This window comes from Nannospalax galili, unplaced genomic scaffold, assembly GCF_000622305.1.
Source record: "Nannospalax galili isolate Female #2095 unplaced genomic scaffold, S.galili_v1.0 scaffold270, whole genome shotgun sequence".
Taxonomy (NCBI): Eukaryota; Metazoa; Chordata; class Mammalia; order Rodentia; family Spalacidae; genus Nannospalax; species Nannospalax galili.
In genome coordinates this window covers 2,691,278-2,713,445 of record NW_008330152.1, presented here as the reverse complement: position 1 = coordinate 2,713,445, position 22,168 = coordinate 2,691,278, and the positions used below count along the sequence as shown (strand labels likewise).

At 36.5% G+C, this 22,168-nt stretch overlaps 1 protein-coding gene across 6 annotated transcripts in view; it reads right to left on the bottom strand.

Moving 5' to 3' along the window:
- Positions 1-22,168, bottom strand: part of Usp9x (ubiquitin specific peptidase 9 X-linked) — a 137,497-nt gene that overhangs the window by 31,554 nt on the left and 83,775 nt on the right. For all 6 annotated transcript variants that reach the window (XM_029568427.1, XM_017800627.2, XM_017800630.2 and 3 more), the window contains exons 15-28: positions 20,979-21,066; positions 18,274-18,616; positions 17,281-17,376; positions 16,474-16,685; positions 13,357-13,597; positions 12,910-13,059; positions 11,341-11,461; positions 8,493-8,623; positions 8,028-8,306; positions 6,635-6,760; positions 5,464-5,589; positions 4,000-4,166; positions 1,269-1,377; positions 748-894 (exon numbers count right to left, since the gene is read on the bottom strand). In XM_029568427.1, coding sequence (XP_029424287.1) covers positions 748-894; positions 1,269-1,377; positions 4,000-4,166; positions 5,464-5,589; positions 6,635-6,760; positions 8,028-8,306; positions 8,493-8,623; positions 11,341-11,461; positions 12,910-13,059; positions 13,357-13,597; positions 16,474-16,685; positions 17,281-17,376; positions 18,274-18,616; positions 20,979-21,066 — 2,336 coding nt within the window. The remainder of the gene's footprint in view (positions 1-747; positions 895-1,268; positions 1,378-3,999; positions 4,167-5,463; positions 5,590-6,634; positions 6,761-8,027; positions 8,307-8,492; positions 8,624-11,340; positions 11,462-12,909; positions 13,060-13,356; positions 13,598-16,473; positions 16,686-17,280; positions 17,377-18,273; positions 18,617-20,978; positions 21,067-22,168) is intronic.

The window sequence follows — 22,168 nt, the reverse complement described above, 5'->3', positions numbered from 1 at the left end:
GTTTCAATGTGACTGGCCAACTTCCTGTGGTTGTTATCTTCCCTTCCTGTTGCCATGCCTTCCCCCATAATGGACTCTTATCCCTCTGAAACTGTAAGCTAAAAATAACCCATTCTCTCGTTTTGGTCAGGGTATCCTACCATAGCAGTATAAAAGATGCTAATACAACTAAAATCTCAGAAATAAATTTCATGCAATTCTTAAGAATTATGATCAAAAGTGAATTTTTGATGAAAACATTATTTAAATGACAATTTGGTAAGAGGTCCCCAAGCTAAACCTGTAGCAGCTAAACCTCAGTATTCCAAATCTTTTTAAAAAATGTTTTACTCATCGTTTTGATTTTTTATGTAAACAAGTGTATTTCTTGCATGTAGATAGGTGCACCGTGTCGTGCAATGCCCAAGGAGGGGTGTTAGATCCCCTGGAACTGGAGTTAAGGTCAGTTGTTAGCCACCATGTGGGTGCTGGGAATCAAAACCTTGGTCCTCTCCAAGAGCAGTCAGTGCTCTTAACCTCTGAGCCATCTCTCCAGCCCCGGTATTCCAAATTTTAAGTATTTTGTCTATGCAGTAATGTCATTCTGTAAATTACGAGTTCTTAATATCCATCAATGAAGTGTGTATTCTTTGGTGCTCTATAATACTCCAGAGTTTTCTACTTAACCAAATTTCTGCAAGCTATAAACCATTTTAAATTATTTATTAACACTGTTAACAGGAACATACAGCATAAGCCAAAACTTACCCTAATTCTTTTAAGCCAATCAATTTCATTATTGAGAAGAACTTCAGCATTGGGTACATTAATATTACTGTTGTAAGCATAATTAAGAAGGTGCCTTAAAAGAGTGAAGTAGTCGCCTGAATGTTTAGCTCTCTCTCTGGCTGTGCTCTAAAAATAAGGAAAGAATATCGTGAGTTTACATGTCCATGTTTGGAACTCTCTTTTTTTTTAAAAAATATTTATTATTTTTATGTGTATGTGTGTATTGCCTGCATGTAGGTAAGTGTACCCGTGTCATGCAATGCCTGCCAAGCACAGAAGAGGCTGTCAGATCCCCTAGAACTAGAGTTACGGACAGTTGTTAGCTGCCATGTGGGTGCTGGGATTCAAACCCGGGTCTTCTGCAAGAACAGCCAGTGTTCTTAGCCGCTGAGCCATCTCTCCAGGCCCTGAACTCACTTTTCAAAAACACCAAGTTTAACTAACATTTTAGTTGAAAGAATGCATTACATTGCTAAGCATTATTTTAAAAAGTTTCTCACCCCCAAAACAGTAAAGAGCAGAGTAATGAAGAAAAGTAGAGGTCTGTGTCCCATGCAACATCTGGTGCACATTAAGAAGAATTGTTCTTGTGCCACCTGACGAACAGTCCTGAAATAGAAATGTTTTAATTTAATTCATTGTTTTCATAAAAAAACAAAACACAGTTTCCTCTTGAGGGGGTGAATTCATTAAGGATATAAGGTAACCCCTACTTGCCAGCATTACATAATACACGTCAGCAGCATGTTCATGGCTATTACTAAAGAATTTCAGGTATATTTTCTAAACCCTCTCAACAGGTTGGAAATGCTTTTCTAGATACACTATGCTTTAGAAAGCCTTATTCTTTTTTTCCCCTTTCACAGGTTTTTCATTCAATTGAGCTTTTAAAAACTTAAGTGGGAATTCTGTTATCATAGAAAGCATACTGCTTCAAGTGTTCCTCATATTGTGGTTGTGGTTCCAAAAGCAAGGTCCCCAGAATAGCAACATCAGTATAACCTGGGAACTTGTCAGAAATGTCATTTCTCCATGGGCGCACACCTTTACTTCCAGCATTTCAGAGGCAGACAGAGGTGGATCTCATAGCTCAAAGCCAGCCTAGTCTACGCAGTGAGTTTCAGGCCAGTTGGGGCTACAGGAAGACCCTGTCCCCAGAACAACAACAACAAAAAGAAATGCCATTTCTCAAACCTGAACAGAAATAGTGGTAGTGGCAGTAGAACCTGCCCAATGTGTTAACAAACCTTTCATATGATTCTGATGTACAATAAAGATTGAGACCCACTGTATTTATACAGTATTTCCTTTATGATGATTCAAGATAAAAACCTGCTGTTCATTTCAGTAATGGAACTTTTCTCCAATCATTATGCAATCTTTCAGCAAGCTTCTTACATATTATATAGACTTCACTAGAATATAGGTTCCAAAGGAGGCAGACACATCATCTGTTTGATATGGTGCCTTGAGAGTGTCTGAGACATAGTAGGTGTCTTAAGCCAGTCACAAGAAAACAAGCTAGCGAAGCCAAAAAACTTTCAGATTCTGGAGCCTAAATTTAGGATTTTTCAATTAAGGATGCTCAAATGATAATTTTTCGTTTGTTTGAGACAGGAATCTCAAAGACAGATTCCTCTGCCTGTAACTCCCAAGTACAAATGCACCACCTTGCCCAGTCTTCAACTGCTCTATGCAGATATTCCAAAATCTAAAAACTTTCAAAATCTGAGGCACATCTCATCTGAAGTATTTAAGGAAGTGATTAACTTGTAGTTGGGGGGGAATAAATACCTAAAAAGATCTGACACCTAAAGCTCACGGAGATCCTAACCTCATAGCATTTCCTTGATTACTGCAGACAAGAGAAATGAGGTGAAGTGCCTTCTACAGTACTTTGTTCCATTACCTACAAGTTTCATGAAAGAGAGGGGTAAAATGGGGGCTGTGGATACAGCTCCATGGTAGAACGTGCTTGCCTAGCATCCACAAGGCCCTGGGTTTTCTATCCTCAGTATCACACAAATCCAATCACCCACCTATACAAAAGTGAGAGGGGCAAAATAGTTGTAACATACATGGTGGGAACTTTAACGGAAGAGCAGAAAACTATTAAATTCTTATTAGCTTAGACGTTATTTAGGAATTTACAAATTTTTGAAAAAAAATTACGAGTAAATTTCCTACCTCCAGGCTTGAGTTCATTAAAAGTGCTGACTCATCATCTTTCTGCTTCTCACCCCACCAACACCCACATACATAAATAGAACTAGACTGATTCATTCTATTTCCTTTTTCACAGTTCAGAAGAGCTATCTAACCATAATAAAGTTTTCTCAAAGAGGTAGCAAGCTATCTCTGTCCTGGATTTGTTTGGATCCTGTGAAAAGAGTTTCTGAATATACCTATTCAGAAACTAGATGTTCAAGCAAAAAATTCTCTCAAGGTTCTTCTTAGTAAACATTCTCACTTGATGCTCCGCTGTATCATATTGTCAAGAGTGGGAATGTTCAACCTACCTCCTAACATCATGTACATTAAAAAATTTGTTATGAGTGTTTTATGTATGAAAGTGCACCAGTGTCATGCAATGCCTATGGAGGTCAGAATACGGTGTGGGAGCTCCTAGAACTGAGTTACGAACAGCTGTTAGCTGACACATTGTTATGGGAACCAAACCTGGGTCCTCTGAAAGAACAGTCAATGCTCTTAATCTTTGGGCCATCTCTCCATTTCCACATGTACATTTTGATCTTTTATTCACTACTAGGCTTCATTTCAGCAAATTGCCCATTTTGACTTATATTAACTATTATTCATTGTTTTTTTTTTTGTGTGTGTGTGTGTGATTGAATGGCATGTGGCAGAATAATACAGTGAACATTTTGATCTTGTTTTGAGACAATTTGTCACCATGAAGCCCTGCCTGGCCTGGAACGCTATGTAGACCAGGCTGGCCTTATCTCACAGTATTGGGATTAAAGGTGTGCTTCCTTATATATGGAGAGCGGGATGAAACTGACGAAGTTCCTAATATTCCTCTCTCATGAATTTCAAATCCAACAGTTCGACTAAAGAAACCCTGGCATCTAGGAATCCTATACAGGAGGAAAATTTCTTATTCAATTTGGCATAGAGTAAAAAACAAATTTATGTGAAACACTATTAAATAAAATTTTCCTCCTCAATATCAGTGTACCATGGAGAGAATAATTTTAAAAAGATCCTTACTTGCTGTGACAGTGCAATAGTAGGTCAATAATGAACGTCTGCCAAGCCTTTTCTTTACTTAGAGCATCTAAGGCTGTTGGAATCAAGGCGAAACATAGTGTCATCACTTCTAATGCTTCACAGCAAACCTGCTCATCTTCCATGTCTGGCTCATTGCCGGCATTGGTCTGTAAAATTAAAATTAGTAATAAATTAACTTAATCAGTAAGAAAAACCTTTGACGTGAAAGTGGAAACTACTGGGGAGGGATGGGACAAAAGGAAAAGAGGAGGCAAAGGGAATGGGGAGGGAGGGAGATAAAGAATAAAAAAAAATTGAAAGACGCTGTAACAAACTGTAGTATTTTATAAGTGAATTAAAAAAAAAAAAAAAGGAAAATCTTTTGTGACTCAAAGTTCATGCCGAGTGCTTAAAACTTCCCTACTCAGTTAAAGTACATGGTCTCAGTCTCCTTACTTACAACTCTTGAGACCCTTTAAAACAGTGTGAAAACAACTAATAGAAAATGAGGTCTAACTCCAATATTTTGCTGCGACCCAAAAGGGGCTTAAAGGCATACACTGAGCCCAGAAGGCTTTTAGAGACCTTCTGAGTTGTATACTTCTGAACCAACAACCATTCCTTCCTCCTGAACCACTCTGGCACAGCAGTTAGGTTCATTTCAGTAGATTCATTACCTAGTTTGCCTATTGTGCCATTTAAAAATCAATCTTCTTGGACAATTGCTCAGGAAGGGTTTCAGATTTTCATACCTCAGATATGCTAATGTGACTATTAAAAGGTCAGTACTATGGTGCATGATTGAAACAGAAGAGGCATTCAATTATTTTGCTGAATACCAAGGACTGTACCAGATTATTATGGAACACGAAAATAGTAGTAAGGGTGTTGAGTGTTACATATAAAGGGAACCCTCTATGAAGCAAAAGAGGTCTTTAGAACATGATTTCTTACAAGAATGCAGTAGTGTCTATGGAGCAGGTATCCATGACAAAAAAAAAAAAAAAAAAAAACCGGAAAAATATAGGTGAACTGCTTTTCTGAAAATAATCTGCTTAATCCATCATTAGGGTGGGGATGAAATTTAACTGGCTAACTTTCTGATTGCTTTAGAGAACAACAACAAAGGGACATAATAATTGAGCTACCCCTAACTTACACAGGACTATAAGATAATGAAAGAATAAAAAGAATGGGAGAAAGCAAATTCTATGAGACAGTTAATGTGACACCAGAGAATCAGAAAAACATCCCTTTTCATTTTTAAAGCAGTCTCAGGGCAGGATTAAATTTATTACATACAAAGTAATATTTTACTAAATTCACAAGTATATCTGCCACTTAATTTCCAACTATGAACATACAAAATGACTGGACTTTTAAAAAAAGATGAACATAATAAAAATGTACATATATACAATTAACTAACATTTATAAAGAACATATTTCTGTCATAATACTTACCTTCTCATAAATTTTTGTGATTTCTTCATTTGGGCTGAATACCAGCTGTAATCCCCCACATCCTGATGCCCAAATAATTTTTTGTATAGCTCTAATTACACAAATGTCAGGCATATATCTTGAAGCCTATAAGATAACGAATGAAACTATTGGTAAGACTACTGGAATCGGTCACTAGAAAAAAATGTTTTTCTGCCAGGTATGGTGGCACACACCTTTAATCCCAGCACTCAGGAGGCGGATGCAGGCAGATCTCTGTGAGTTCAAGGCCAGCCTGTTCTACAGGCTACAGGGGCTACAGGGAGACCCTGTCTCAAAAAGTCCAAAAGAAAAAAGAAAAAAAGAAAAATGTTTTTCTTTGCCAAGAAATGCTATGTACTATCTTTGTCTTTAGGTTCCCATGGTTTTGTTATTTTCCTTTCTTTTTTTGCTTAAACAGCAACATGACAATATGTTCTCAAACTATTACCTGGCCCTATACATCTTCATCAGAACCTTAAGAGAACCACAAAGATAACAACCATTTCACTCCCAGGTGCTTACCCAAGAGAAAAGAAAACCTAATTTCAAAGAATTAAGTTCACAGTAGCTTTTACTCATATCTAAAGAGGGAAATAATCCAAGTATCTTTCACCAAGTATATAAACAAAATGTGGAATACTCATAATGGGATAGTATTTAGTAACAAACTGGTATACAGGATACTGATAATTCTCAAAGTCATTATTAATTTGCGTTTTTATTTTTTTGAGCCAGGGTCTTGCTATGTAGTCCAGGTTGGGCTTCTATTTATTATCTTTCTGCTTCAGCAGTCTCCCAAGTGTTCGGATTATAGGCACATGAGCCAATTATATAAAATTCAAGAAAATGAAAATAGGGTCAAAAAGATCAGCGATTACCTGGGACTAGAGCTGAAAAGAATGGACTGCAAAATGACACAAAGAAGCATTATAGAAATACTCTTGTCTTAGGGCTATACTTTTGAGACCCTGGATTTGATCTTGAGTCCCAACACCACAGAAAAAAATTTCATGCAGTATTCACATGTATGTGTATTTGTGAAAATTCATTGAATTTAAAAGGATACTATTCATTAATAAAGTTGACTTTAGCCCTTATGACATATAAAACATTATATATAAAAACCCCATATATAGCTTACAATACTAACCTCATCAGATATCTGCTGAGCAAGACGAACAGATACATTTCTAAGCATGCATTCAGATGATGGGTTAGGAATGCTCTGAAGGGCACTTTGTAGCACCACTGCTTGATCATGAGTAACTTGGTTGACCTGAAAAAAGTTAATCATTTTGGTGCTCTGTACATAACTGGACCCATTCCCTCAAGATGTCAACTTTTCACATATACACACAAAACACTCTACCTGACAACATGGCACAGAAGTGGCATCTCTCTCTACAATCCCCTACTTTAGATTACTTTAACTCATGTCTCAAAAAATTTCTAACACATGGAGGTAGCTAGAATAATATAAGATAATATAATGAACTCAGGTACCTATTCTGCTTCAATTATTGTCAACTACCTAATTACTTCCCCTCATCCCCATTGCTCCTTATACCAGGATTCCTCCTAGGAAAATCTTAAGATACCATAAAATTTCACCTATATTTTATTTCAGAAACACAGAGGTTCTTCCTTTTAAGCATCACCACAATATCATCATACAAAAAACAATTACATGATACCATAATCATCAACATTCAAATCCTCCTTAAGACCTAAGTCATTACTGAAAGTTAATTCCTGAGACTTTAAAAAATTTTTTATTATTTTTTGTGTGTGTGAGTATACTGCCTGAATGTGTATAAATGCACCTTTGTCATGCAATGTCCATGGAGGTCAGAAAAGGACATCAGATTCCCCTCGTACTGGAGTTATGGACAGTTGTTAGACACCATGTGGGTGCTGGGACTCAAACCCAGGTCCTCTGCAAGAGCAGCTACTGCTGTTAACCACGAAGCCACCTCTCCAGCCCCTCTTTTGTTATTATTATTATATTTTGGTTTTTAACTATCAGTAATTTAGTTAAATTACTATTTATGATGTATATAAGAGTATTAAATGCATAGTTTGGCCTTTAATAACCAGGCAAGGAATTTCAGCATACCTTGAGAACATCAGTAACATTAACAACAAACTCTGAATCAGAGTTTAAGTCAATGACAATGGCAAAAAAAACTGGTAAAAGGCTAATTCAATTACAACTACTAACACCACTGGTCTCTAACTATCTGGCAGGCAAAAGTAAGAGATTCATTCATGTAGAGGTTTTGTTAGGTTTACAATAACTCAAAGTCAAAGAACTTATATGGCCAGAGAGGTTAACTGCCCTCTTAAGTAGCATAGTCAACAAAGAACATTTGGAATTTTAATACAAATATAGTCTAAGAAAGGAAAATTTCTATTGATAATAAGGTACCCACTGGAAAAGAAGGTTCGACATTTTGAATCAACCTGGAACTCGAAATTTTACAGTGGCTGAGAAATTAAACCATAAAAATTACTTTTAGAGATTAAAAAAAAGTTTCTATTACCGGTGTCATGGGATTCACGCCGTCTACACCTGGTTGACAAGCTTCAGCCACAGCCCGAACATGGCCATAGCCAATGGCAGTTAGCAACAATTTGGCTATTTTAAGAGCATTGAGGTAGGCACCCCTTCGAGTTTCCATATCTGCATTCGGCAGGAAGTTATTTCTGGTTAGCATACTCAGGACAAGGGGCAGACCACCACTTTTCAAGAAGTGAAATTGAAAATCAGAGGAATCATCAGCCAGGGGTGCACCAGCAGGCATTAACAAGGCATAGACGACCTGAGGAAAAAAGGGGGGGCATTGTATTAAAAGGATTTTTAAAAATTGACCTTTACTTCTACTACCATCACTGCTAATAAATTCTTGACTATTTCAAAAATAGGCCATTATAATCTTATCCATGTTCTTTACATTAATACATCAAAGGTCAAATTTAAATAAATTTCAAAGGAAAAATAAACCAACCTCTGTTAGGTATAGCACTTGTGAGGCAGATGGACCAAAGAAAAGTGAGTCAAGAGATGGACTAAGGCTGCTTTCTCCAAGTTTGGCATGGTCCAAACAAATAGCTCTTAATTTTTCTATTGTTGTACTATCTGTAAGAAAGAGAATGAGAGAGGGTCCAAAACAAAACTTAACTTGTAGGTTTATATCTCACTTCTAGTATTTTCAAGAGCATGGAACAGCAATCAATTCAATTGAACTATAGAGGCTCAAACTTCTGTAACGTAAGACCAGATCTGTATTGATTAAAAGCAAATGAATGAGAGAAATAAAACACTAATAAAGGCCTTATAATCAGTCTAAACACAAAGGAGCACTCTCTTATACAGAAGTCTCCAGTTAACATGCTCTCTTCAGCTGCAGGAGACTGATTCAAAAGCCTTAAAGTAATCAGAGCTTTGATTTTTCTTCCTTTTTTCTATATAATTAAAACATGAGGTTCTTTTTAAATAACAGTAAAAACAAAGATAATTCCACAATGTTAAGCATTTGCTTCCAAATGCTAAAACTAATAGTCAGTGAACTTTAGGAAGTATCTAGTTAAACCAGTTATTTCTAAGGTAACTGCCCTAATATTAAATAATTACTTAATATTAAAAATAATTTAAAATTAGATTTATTGTGTATGGAGGGGCTGTGCACATGCCACAGCATTTATGGAGGTAGCAGGACAATTTGTGGAAATCAGTTCTCCCCTTCCACCACTGACTATTTCAAATTTAGGTACTAAATTTATTTGTGGCCACACGCCTTTAGCCCCAGCACTCAGGAGGCAGAGGCAGGCCAGCCTGGTCTACATAGTGAGTTCCAGGCCAGCTGGGGCTACAGAGAAATCCTGTCTCAAAAAGATCTCCCCCGCCCCAATTTAGTTGTTTACTTATTATTATTATTGTGTGTGTGTGTGTGTGTGTGTATGTGAAAAATTTGCTAGTATGGGTTCCACAATTGGCCACCAGAGGACAATTTCAGTTCTAAGGATTAAATTCAGGTCCTTAGACTTGCTCGGCAAGCACCTTTAATCTGCTGAGTCATCTTGCTGGCCCAAATTTAGGTGTAATACTTTGATTTTATAAAATGTAGGGTCTGAGGGGAAGCAACCTCCCAAGTTTCCTACCTGAGCTTCCTAGCAAGAGCTCAAAGTCTCCATCTGGTGGTAGAAAATTCAAATCATAAGCTCAAGGAGTTTTGTGTTTTAAACTATGCTGTGCTGTGAAGGTTGAATTTGAACAGAAATGTAAATTGAGGTGTCTAAGCTGGAAATCTATTACATGAATTTATTGTTACATAGGAACTAGAAAGAAAAATAAAGGCCAATAAGGTGCTTCCTTTAGAACAAGGGGTTTACTGTTCATTAACAGAAGCACAAAATAGTTTCAATTAAATATGATACATTAATGTACAAACTAGAGGAAGCCAATACTAGAGAGTTGTTAATAAATTATCAAAGGTATAGAGGGAATGGAAGATAAGCTGGATTATTGATAAAGATATATGATATTTACAACTTGTCTCTCAAATGTCAGAAAAAGAGCAGACAGGTAAGGTTAACTATGGCAAAATGTTAGGTTTTCAATCTGGGAGTTCTCTCTAAGTCTCAAAATATTTCAGTATAAAAATATTTTTGTTTTTAATTTTTAAAGGAACTCAACTGTACCTTGACCAACCTTGACCTTTTAGCTAAGAACAAGGGTAAAAAGAACTCTAAGAAAGGGCAAAAAAAGGAAACAGTATCTACAGAAATAAATACAGTGTTGTAAGATATCCCTCTATAACAAAATCACATTAGATGATATTCAACTTGCAAATACAGCTCAGCATGGCATGGAAAGCTGTTTGTAGGTAATTTTTGTTCAGGCCACTATAGCCAGAATACGAGGAGAAGAATTTCATCTTCACTAACAAATAAAAATTAAGCAACCTTAAAAATTCCTTTAGCTTTGCTGTGGACCCAGGAGAAGCTTGCTGGTCTCTTCAAGGAAAACAGAGTTAAGAGTTGAGTACCTGTACCCTGGTCTCATCCTGACAAGTAGACTATGATAATACTATCCTGACTACTGGCAGATTTTGCTTATTCTTTTGCCTATCTTAAAATGACAGCCAATGTGTTGTAGAGCTCCGCTTCCATCTGTATTGTCTCAGTATTAAGCCAGCCCCTCTTTTTAAAAGGAGGTATTATTTTTATTTTATGTGTATGAATGTGTTGCCTGCATGTGTGTAAGTGCACCTATGTGGTGCACAATGCCTGCAGAGTTCAGAAGAGGGTGTCGGATCCCCTGGAACTGGAGTTACGGACGGTGTTAGCCACCATGTGAATGCTAGGGATCAAACCTGGGTCCTCTGCAAGAGCAGCCAGTGCTCTTAACTGATGAGGTATCTATCCAGCCTTGCCAGCCCTTCTCCTTCTTTATTGGTTACGTGTTTTTGTTTTTTTTTTTTTACTTTCTCTGGAAGCAATCTTCAACCACATTCAACTACCTTACCTACCACACCTAACCTTATTGAGCTGTCTAGATAGTCTCTGAAGATATTCTTTTGATTTATATTTAAAAAAATTTTTTTTTGTTTTGGTCTTTTTGAAACAGAGTCTCTCTGTCTCCTTTTAGCCCCAGCTGGCCTGGAACTCACAGAGATCTGCCTGCCTCTGCCTCCTGAGTACTGAGATTAAAGGCAAGTACTACCATGCCTGACTTGATTTTATTTTTAACAATTTAAAAATTTAAATACTTTAGTGGTGAGATGGATTGGCCTATGGCCTATAGTCTACCAAACACTGTTGCATGGCTCATTTAGATAATTTGGTAAACCTTACCAGGTGGCATAAGTTTCATAAGCACTCTTGCTCCATCTCTCAGAGGTGGCATATTTAGGCTGCTACCCAAGTCTGCAACTTGCCAAAGGAAAGAGATGTATCTGGGATGAAGTGACATTATCTAGAGTAAGAAAACACAAAAAATAATTGTGAAAATTACTCCTCTATATTTACACGTTTATCTCTGCAGTCTGTTGTTTCTGTTAAGTCTTCCTCATTTTACCTTTATAAACTGTTCATGATGCACACTGAACACACGATCAATGCCACTTTTAAGCTACTTTTTTGTGATGTGTTTTTAGACATCAGACATACAAAAGGCTACAGCCATGCCCAAATTCTAAACTCTTAATCGGTTTGTTACAGGAAACCAAATGCTGTAAACAGAGTCTCTGGTGTTATTGTAGTCTTTAAAATTCTTACAGGTGAAAGCAGAGGGCAAGAAAGGGAAACGCTATTGTTTCTCTAAATAGAAGATAACATACTCTGAGAAAGGTAGGTATTTCCCTACACTTTATGGGGCAAATACATAAGACAGCAGCACTTTTAAAAATTATTTATTTAATAATCACATAATTAGAAGAAGCATTTTATTACAACAACATTGACATATTCAATAACAATTTCCAGAGCTAAGATGCATCTCCTTCAAAATTGGCTGTAAATTTTTAGGTTTACAGTTCAATTAATAGCTGTATGATATTATACTCAGTATAAACCGTATAAGACATAAAATTGAATGAGATTTTAACTTTTAAAAAAGATTTCCATTTCATTTTAAAATATACTGCTTCATAAGACTCATTTTCAATGCAACTAACACTTAAATGTTTGCACATGCGTCTCTAATCTCTAAATGTGATTATCACTGGTCACAGTCGGTTACTTTGAGATCCTTGGCACCTGAGCATGGATATAAAGTCATCTGGTAGATTTCAATGGTAATGTTTTTCACAGATATTAACATGAAGCAATTTTTTATGCTTCTTCCTCAAATATAACTCATTTTTTAAATTTATAGATTTTTTTCATACAGAATATCCCAAACAATCTTATTCACCTATATACCCACATCCCAAGCGACACCCTCCCATGACCCATTCTCCCCGCTGGAGCCCATATATTGTTATCCCTGTTACTGTCCACTGTGTTGTCAATACCCCCCAGCCATTGTTCCAGTGCTTATCCATCCACTGAGTCTAGTCAGCCTATCTATAGTTCCTTATTTTAGGAAGATCAGTTCTTCCTCATCTAGCAGCAAGCTGTTGCCAATATTCCTTTAGACAAGATTAGGCAGCAGCATTTTAAAAAATTTATATATTCAAGTGTTACAATTAAACTCTTAACAGATTGTATGTAAACCTGACCATATTGTAACTAAAGGAAAATTTTGTTTTAAATTTCAACTGATTTAAAATTACCTTTCAGAGGGCTCCACTGAAGTTGATGGGTAATTGTGTAGATAATTTGCCTTACTGAACCAAAGTTCCTCAGTAAAACATTTCATCTATATACCAATCTATTCTCAAATACTCTAGCATAATGCCTCACACAACTGAATCCACTCACCACTCCAGGCAAACAGCTTTCCACTTCTGGATTGGGGCCATCACTGTAATGATTACCATGGTTTCCGGGAGATCCAGTTGAGGAATCAGAAGAGCTATCAGGACTTGAAGGCATATTGGAGCTTATTTGTGTAAGTTTGGCTGTAATTAGCTGAAAATGATATACATTAGAATCAAAGACAAGGAAAGAAATAACAAACTTAAAATATATCAACACCCAACCCCGGAATGAGACACTTAATACTTTTTAAAAGCACATATAAATAGTATTGTCATGTAATTATTTATTTTGCTGGATTTTAAGTGTTGAAATGCCTGTTCGAGTTAGTGTTTGTTAAAACATAAGCATCTAACATTAAGCCTTACATAACAAATATTCAATTGCATGAATGAGATACAGGCTAAGGTTTATTTTATTTTTCTCAATTTGATGACTATATACACTTACCGATTTATCCTTCAGGTTTAACTGTCCAATTAACTTTCTGTCATCTCCAGGATCAATCAACTCACCACCCACAAAAAGTTCAATTTTTGTATGAGCTACGTTGGCTTTAATACGATTGAGAATACATCGTCGAACTGAACCAATTGTATCATTTGTATGAGACCACACTTCTAAGTCATCTACTTGTCTGCCCTGGTTTGGAAATCGAACTATAAAAGAGAGGTGTTTACCACGGAAAGCTCTGGTGGGAAAAAGAAATAGAAAAACATGTTCAGCAGGCTTCAAAAATCTCACTGCCAAAAAAAAAAAAAAAAGATAGAAATTTAACATTGAGTATTTTCTTATTACACACACAAAAGAAACTTATTTCTAGTGCCGTTAAAGTACAAATAGATTATTCCTTTTAACTACAAATACAATATCCAAAACAAAACAACCATACTTCATTTTTACTACTTTTGTGCCTATGGTTCCAGAAAATAATGTATTGACCTTGAAGAAATTAATACAAATATCTGGCATGGTGCTTCATTCTTATCTACTATGGAAGCTGTGGTGGAATGACTCCACGTTTTTGAGGCCAGCCAGCCTGGGCAACTCAAAGCAACCCTATCTCAAAAATAAGAAAATTAAGACAGAGGCATGGTAGTAACAGTTCATTAATTTTTATGCTTGTGAAGTTCAACTCACTAATTCTAGGTATTTAAAAATATACAAGATAAATTTTACCTTGGGAGCATCAACTAAAAGGTTGTTACAAATTTTGCCTGAAAAATTCTAAGTATCAAAAAGTATGTGGGCATATTATCTTCTTTGAGGTAAGATACAAAAAAGAAAAAAAATTGAAATAGTATCTATCAAAGAAATTTGTGTAAGCACCATTCAACTTGCTAAATGGTGAAACCTTAAAAGAAAAGATTATTAGAGCATTGAAAACTACTATTATTATTATTTTGTTTTTTTGAGACAGGGCCTCCCCCTGTAGCCCCAGCTGGACTGGAACTCACTATGTAGACCAGAGGCTGGCTTTGAACTCACAGAGAGACGCCTGCCTCTGCCTCCCAAGTGCTGGGATTAAAGGTGTGCGCCACCATGCCTGGCTTTTAAGAAACTACACAGTATGTTCTTGTTCACCCACCCCCAATCAATCAATCAATCAATCAATCAATCAATCAACCAACCAACCCATCCATCCATCCATCCATCCATCCATCCATCCATCCATCCATCCATCCATCCATCCATCCAGACAATGTCTAGCTATATAGCCTTGGTTGGTCTGGAGATCAGACCAGGCTAGTTTCAAACTTTTGACAATCTCCCTTGCAATGCCTCCTGAGTGCTGAGGGCAGAAACATGTGCTGCTATTATCTTTAACAGTGTAAATAAATGGCATCAAAATAAAAATACTTGAATTGCAAAATATCGAACATTTAATGGACAATGGCAAAAAAAAAGAGCTTTACTAAAAATTCCAAACAAAATAAAAACTGAGGCTGGATGGATGACAGTGGTTAAGAATGAGTGCTTAATGCACAAGAATGAGGGCCCAAGTTCAAATCACCAGCATTCAAGTAAAAAGCAATGTGAAGGGGCAGAGACAGGCTTGCTGCGAGCAAGTCTATCTCCACATTCAGTAAGAGACTGTTTTAAGGGAATAAGGCAGACAGTGATAGAAGACCCCAAATCCTCTTTCTGGTCTTCACGAGTGTACATGGCAGACACACTTACACCATTCCAAAAATAAATAAATATAAATACTGAGATGGCTCAGCAAGTAAAAGAGCTTGCCTCTAAGCCTGAGGACCTAAGTTTGTTCCTTGGGACCCAAATGGTAAAAAGGAAAAAAAAATGACTCTCTCAAGATGTTCTCTCATCTCCACACTTGCACCATGGCAGCTTACACACACACACACACACACACACACACACAGACACACACACACACACACACAGACACACACAAATTTCAAAATACATCAACAAGGGGGTGGGGTGCTGGAGAGATGGCTCCGCAGTTCAGAGTGCTTACTGCTCTTGCAGAGGACCTGGATTTGGTTCCCAGCATTGACAACGGCTCTGCCAATCTTTTATGGTATCCAGGTACGCACACAAACATACATGCAGAAAATACTTGTACACACGAATATTTTTTGAAATGTTAAACGAAGAAAATGAAAATTGACACTGGAGGAATAAAAGGTCAATTAACTTTAAAAGGCTCTATGTTGGGCACAGTGGGCTAAGCTTTCAAATCTAGCACTGGGGAGGCAGTAAGCTCAATCTTGAGTCTGAAGCCATCCTGGAGACTACACAGTGAGACCATGTCTTAAAAAACAAGCAGCTCCTGAGCTTCTGATCTTTTCCCTGCTCTGGCCCACTTCTCTTGGAAAGGCTTTCTTCTCTAATAAACTCTTCTATCTTAAAACAAAATCACAAGTAAACAATTCCGTAAGATACTTTCTCTCTCTCTCTCTCTCTCTCTCTCTCTCTATATATATATATATATATATATATATATATACACACACACATATATATACATACATATATATACACATATATACATACATATTACATACATATATGCATATATACACTAATGTGTATGAGTGTATTGCCTGCTTGTATGTGAGTGCACCCATGTCGTGAGATGCCGTGGAGATCAGAAGAGGGCTTCGGATTCCCCTGGAACTGGAGTTAAGGACGGTTCATAGTCACCATGTGGGTGCTGGGAATCAAACCTGGGTCCTCTGCAAAAGCAGTCAGTGCTCTTAACCGCTGAGCCATCTCTCCAGCCCCAATACTTACAATATTTTTAATTAGCAAGACATTAACATTTTCTAAACTATTAATCTCTCTTCCTTTTTACTTGTAAACAATTTTGGGGGGGTCTTTTTGAGACAGGGTCTCCCTGAGCCCCAGCTGTCCTGGAACTCACTATGTAGACCAGGCTGGCTTGAACTCACAGAGATCCACCCACCTCTGCCTCCTGCGTGCTGGGATCAAAGGCGTGTGCCACCACACCCAGCACTTGTAAACAATGTTTTAAAAAGAAATGGTTAGAAAAATACCAAATAATTAAAAATTAACCCCAGTTCATCAGCTTCAACAAACCTTGACATAGGCAGAATCGTTCTTTCTTCATGATAATCACTGTCACATTCATTTATATATTCCCTTAAAACAGTTAATACTCGAACCATTCGAACAGCTTCCTGTCTTGCACAGTTAATACTGTCTTTATCACCATCCAAAACACACAATGTGTCATAAGAGGCTTTCAAACGATCAAAGCAAGACTGAATGAAGTCTTCGTGGATCACCACCTACAAATAATGGGGCAAATACAGATAGTTCAGGTGAGCCCCAGCTGTAAAAATAAAAAATCTCTAGCTAAAAAATCTCTAGCACTAATCCAATTAGAGGTAGTCTATTGTTTCTTAAAAGGACCTTAGTGTTAAATACATTAACAAAGGCAAATGGGGTAAGTAAAAAAGAACTTTAAATTAGGATTACATGCTAGTTACCGAAATTCAGTACGCCCTCTTTCCCATTTCAATATATAATAATCACATTCAAAATAATCCAGTCCCTTCAAGATAATGATCAATGCAAGATTCCCTTAGTATTTCATGTAAAAGAAATTTAAACTCATTATTTTACTTATGTATGTATTTTCAGGCAGGGTTTCACTATATATCCCAGGCTGGCCTAAAGTTGCAATTCTCCCGCCTTAGCCTCTCGAATGCTGAGGTTGCGGGTTTATACCACTATGTTCAGCTTTTACATATATGTTTAGTAAGAGGTGAAACAAAACACTTCCCAGTTAAGTTTGAATTAAAGAGAAAAATCTTATAAGCCTTATAGTTCCATCAATTGGAATTCTAGCATGTGGAAGTTTTAATGCATATTGATCCTTACCTGATTGACCTGCAGCCTTGGACCAAGGTTTGTGTAAATCTCTTTAAGGAGATCTATAGCTCGGTTAGCAATATCATCATTACTCTGAATCACAACCTAAGTCAAAAATATGAAACTTTAATGTCTCAAGAAATTTTTAAAAATTTGTTTTTATTTTATGTATATGAGTATATTGCCTGCATGTACATGAGTGCACCTGTGTCGTGCAATGCTGCGGAGGTCAGAAAATGGCATCAGGTTCCCCTGGAACTGGAGTTAAGGACGGTTCGTAGCCACCATGTGGGTGCTGGGAATTGAACCCGGGTCCTCTGCAAGAGCAGTCAGTGCTCTTAACCACTGAGCCATCTCTCCAGCCCCTCAAGAAATGTTTCAGCTGGGCATTTAAAGTCAAATCAAATGTTATTTTCAATACGCTATTTAATAATGTAATGGTTAGTTGACCTTCATAATCAAGTAAAACAGAAACAGACCAAAAGAAACAAATGCAGTTCTTTGAATACAGAACAAATATTTCATTGAGATCTAAAATAAAACTACGAAAAAGAAGCAGCTATACACTCAGTCTAATTTTAAAGAAAAACAGTAAAACACTTTGAGAGTTGGCTTAGCAGTAAAAAGCAATGACTGGTCTTGCAGAGAACTCAAGGTTCGATTTCCGACACTCACATGGTGGTTAACAACCAGCTGTAACTCCAGTTCCAGGGGATCCAACACCCTCTTCTGACCCCCATGGGCATTACACAACACAGGTGCACTTACACACATGCAAGCAATACACACATACATATAAAATAAAAATAAAACATCTTAAAAAATAAGATAAGCAGTGCCAAAGAAACCCCCAGTAATGTAAGATAAATATGCAATACTATTCCAGATTCCTGGGACAGGCATCAGAAAACACATACGTAATTTATACGACGTTTATTATGTTTTTTAATTATTCAGAGAGCATCAGAAATAATGTTTACAGAGCTCCTACTTATGACTTACCCTCCAAAGGTAGTCTAATCCTATCAACTCCAAATCATCCATCATATAGGCTCTCCTTTTCGCTACTAGTTTTCCTTCTCGACAATTCACAGCTTTGAAGAATCTCTCAAAACATTTCATTCCATTTTCAGTTAATAGGGAAGGATCAAGTTGAAGGACATTACTTTCAAAGAAGTCCTTATTGATATCAGGATCTAAGTCTGGTTCATCTCCCATCAATTTGGAATACCACTTAAAACAGGCTTCACGATCACAAAGGTAAACTGCATTCTCAGCTAAGCACTTCCATATTTGTTTTGCTTGAGGAGCGCATAGCCACAGTTGGCCATCTTTCAGTAAAAACCTTGGGAAAACATTTTTAAAAGGTCAATTAGATTTATCTAACTTTTATACTGAAGGGTAATTTACCTGTTTATGTATGAAATAATACACATATCACAATCACGTTAGCTACAGGTATCAGTTCTTTCAAGGAAATTTTTCCTAATTTTATTTGGTACAGAAACAGTACTAGATACTCACTCTACAAACCTATACTCGGTAGCCCCATTATGAACCCTAAGGAACTCTGTTAGGTAATTGAGTAAAACTCCTTTCTTGAATTCAAATATTTCAGTGTTGGTAATTTGATTTTAAAATAAAAGAATTAGGCCTTCTGTTTATATGGCTTCACAGGAAAATGAGGATTTAAGTGATTTTCACAAACAAGCCCATCAACATTTATGATTAAAATCACAAATTTTAGTACCTTTTATCAATTATTCATCTTTTATTGCCTGATCATATTAGACATTCAATAGACATATAAATAGAATGTTTAGAGTATTCAGTGATTTTTTCTAAAATCTCTTTAGTTGAGATTATTGGTTTCATATTATTTTGAAGGTGAATTTCACTCTAATCCATTCTGCTGGATTTCTAATTTTTACCTAACCCTGCCTACCTCTAATACATAGAGACAAGCAAAAGTGAGGTCCAGTGTGATAAAAGTGAATTGCTTTAAAAGTTTTTTCATGCTTTTTAAAAAACATTTTATTATTTTTATTCTATGTGTATGCATGTATTGTCTGTATGTATGTAACTGCACTTATGTTGTGCAATGCCCAAGAAGGACATAAGAGAATATTGGATCTCATGGAACTGAAGTTACAGATGGTTGTTAGCCGCCATGTGGGTGCTGGGATTTGAACCTGAGTCTTCTGAAGAGCAGCCAGTGCTCTTAATCACTGGAGCCATCTCTCCAGCACTCAGTTTATTTTTTAAAGACAGAAGAAAACCTTTTCATAAGTCAAAGTCCCACTGGCCAATATGATATACAAAAGTAGAGTTGCTCCTATTTTAGGCAGTGGGCAAAGAAAGGAAAAGCTAGGTTCAAACTTCCCATTGTTTGTTAATATGCAAAAACTTGACACAAAAGCGCCGAAGTTCCAAACTTGGAAAAGTATTTACCTAATTGGCATAGCATTAGAATAACTGAAAAATGCAATACTGGCTGTAATTTCAAACAGGTTACTCTAAGCACCTGAATCTTACTCATCAAATGGGAGTAATACCTGCACTACTCACACAATGAGGTAAAAAGTGTTTAATACAGACTAAATAATAAAGAAGGCATTAAGTAAGGTTCTTTTGTATTGGGTGAGTAGCTACTGGTCACAAATAAGTACTAACAGAGTTGGGGCTATAATAGACTCCCCATTCCAAACTTCAGTATAAAAATAGGGCTGGCCACCACTTTCTGTTCTAGTAAGCCAAAGTGACACAACATAGGCCATCAGTAACAATGGCTCACTATGACAGCAATTTTCAATGTAGGGAGGAAAGTCCTCCTAAATCAAGTGATTGAAAAAAAAAATCAAAATTTAAAAAATCCACTTCAACTTTAAACAAATGTCAACCTTAAGACATGGGAGTTTTCTCAAGTTAGAATCATTATGTAATCCCAATTTTCTCCCATAAACTGTAAGAACTTTAAGTCTACAACTAAAGAACACTCCACAGAACCTGTATCAAAACAATAAATGCAATAAATGCAACAGATTTTCAGAAGTACTGATAATCCTGGCATTTGCCAGCATAAATAATAGGAGTCAATTCTTCTGCTACATGACATGGATTTTGAGTTCCAAAGATATATATCTCATTATCAAAATGTTTAACCACAAAAGTACCTTTTGAATCTTTAAAAGCATATAATCACTAAAAGTCAACACCATAGAGCAAATCTAGCTTTGAACATTTCACTGTGGCATAAAAGAATACACCTATTTTGCTCATCCTAATCAGAGATGTTGCTAATTTCAAATTGTCTTTGTCAGCCATTATTAGAATAAAGTACTACAGGACTCAGACTACTCTGGTCCTTATGACCAAAATTGCTTGTCTCTATGATAGTTATGCCAGCATGGTTCTCTGACTGTGGGAAAGTATAAAACTTTTGTCTTTTGAAAATAAATATTTCCAGCATAAATAAACATGAAAAATTTATCCTAAAGCTCAAAGTGAGCTCTCTTCAAGAATGCAAATATTAAAATTCAGCCAATAATCTTAAAGCATTTTTAGCAGCATAGCAAGTTGTGGGACATTAATGTGGGAACATAAAAAGCAGCAGAAGGAAAAAAAGAAAAAGACCACCAATGGCAGTCAGATAGCATATTTCTTTTGCATTCTTTGTCAGAGAGCAATACCAATGTTATCAAACAAACCTAAGGAAGTTAAGCCGTTCTTGGACTTCTTGAACATGACTGTATCTACTTCCCAGTCTCACAGTTTGTGGGTCATAGTCTTCATGATCTGCAAAGAAAGAAAAATCATGCATTATACACATGTATTTCCATACCAAGTGAAGTGTCAGTTTAAAAGTCATTTATCAGGCTGGAGAGATGGCTCAGCAATTTAGAGCACTGTCTGCTCTTTCCAGAGGACCATGGTTGGGGTTTCCAGCACTCACACGGTAGCTAAAAACCATTCAATGCTGTCTTCTGGCCTCCGTGGCACAACACATGTGATGTACTTACATACATGTTAAAAATAATTTTTTTTCAAAAGTCAATTTATATTTTCTATTTTATGTATATGAGTGTACAACTCCTGTTGTTCCTGAGATTTAATAATTTTCTCAAATGTTTCTTCATTTAACTCCTTGCAATTACTTGACATGTTAAATTCATTTTTGTATTTTTATTTAAATGTTTTTTGTTGTTGAAAAGGTTATCTTTTTTACCACTCCAAAAGTTAAATCCCATTAATTCCTTAGTTTCTTTTTATCTAATTCAGTAATTGGGATTTTCCTTTATAAAAGTATGTTCATTATTCTATTTATTTAATGGATACAGTTATTGTCATTATTTTGATCTTCAGTTTTGTCCAATGAAAGCCAAATCCTATGTTCTTTGGATATGTCAACATGATTCTTTGGATACTTTCATACTTTTTCAAGGAAGATGTTAAAGATCATGCCGTACCTCCTGGCCTAGTCCAGCACTGCAAACAGCCATTATCTCTAGAGAGGTATAAAATGTTGAAAAAATGGGTAATACTAGCTCTCTTTTTTTGTCTTTTTGAGACAGGGTCTTCTGTAGCTTTAGTTGGCCTGGAACTCTTAATGTAGACCAGGCTGGCCTCAAACTCAAAGATCCACCTGCCTCTGCCTCTCAAGTGCTGGGGTTAAAGGTGTATGCCACCATGCCCGGCTTTTTTTTTTTTTTTTTTAAAAAAAAAAAAAAAAAAAAAAAAAAAAGGAAGAAGCCACATAGACTTCGTAGTTCATGGCGGGTATAATATAGAAATGAATCAGGTTACTGAGAAACTGTAGGCTAGTGATACTTGTAAAAAAATCTTTCTGTAGCCGGGCGTGGTGGCACATGCCTTTAATCCCAGCACTTTGGGAGGCAGA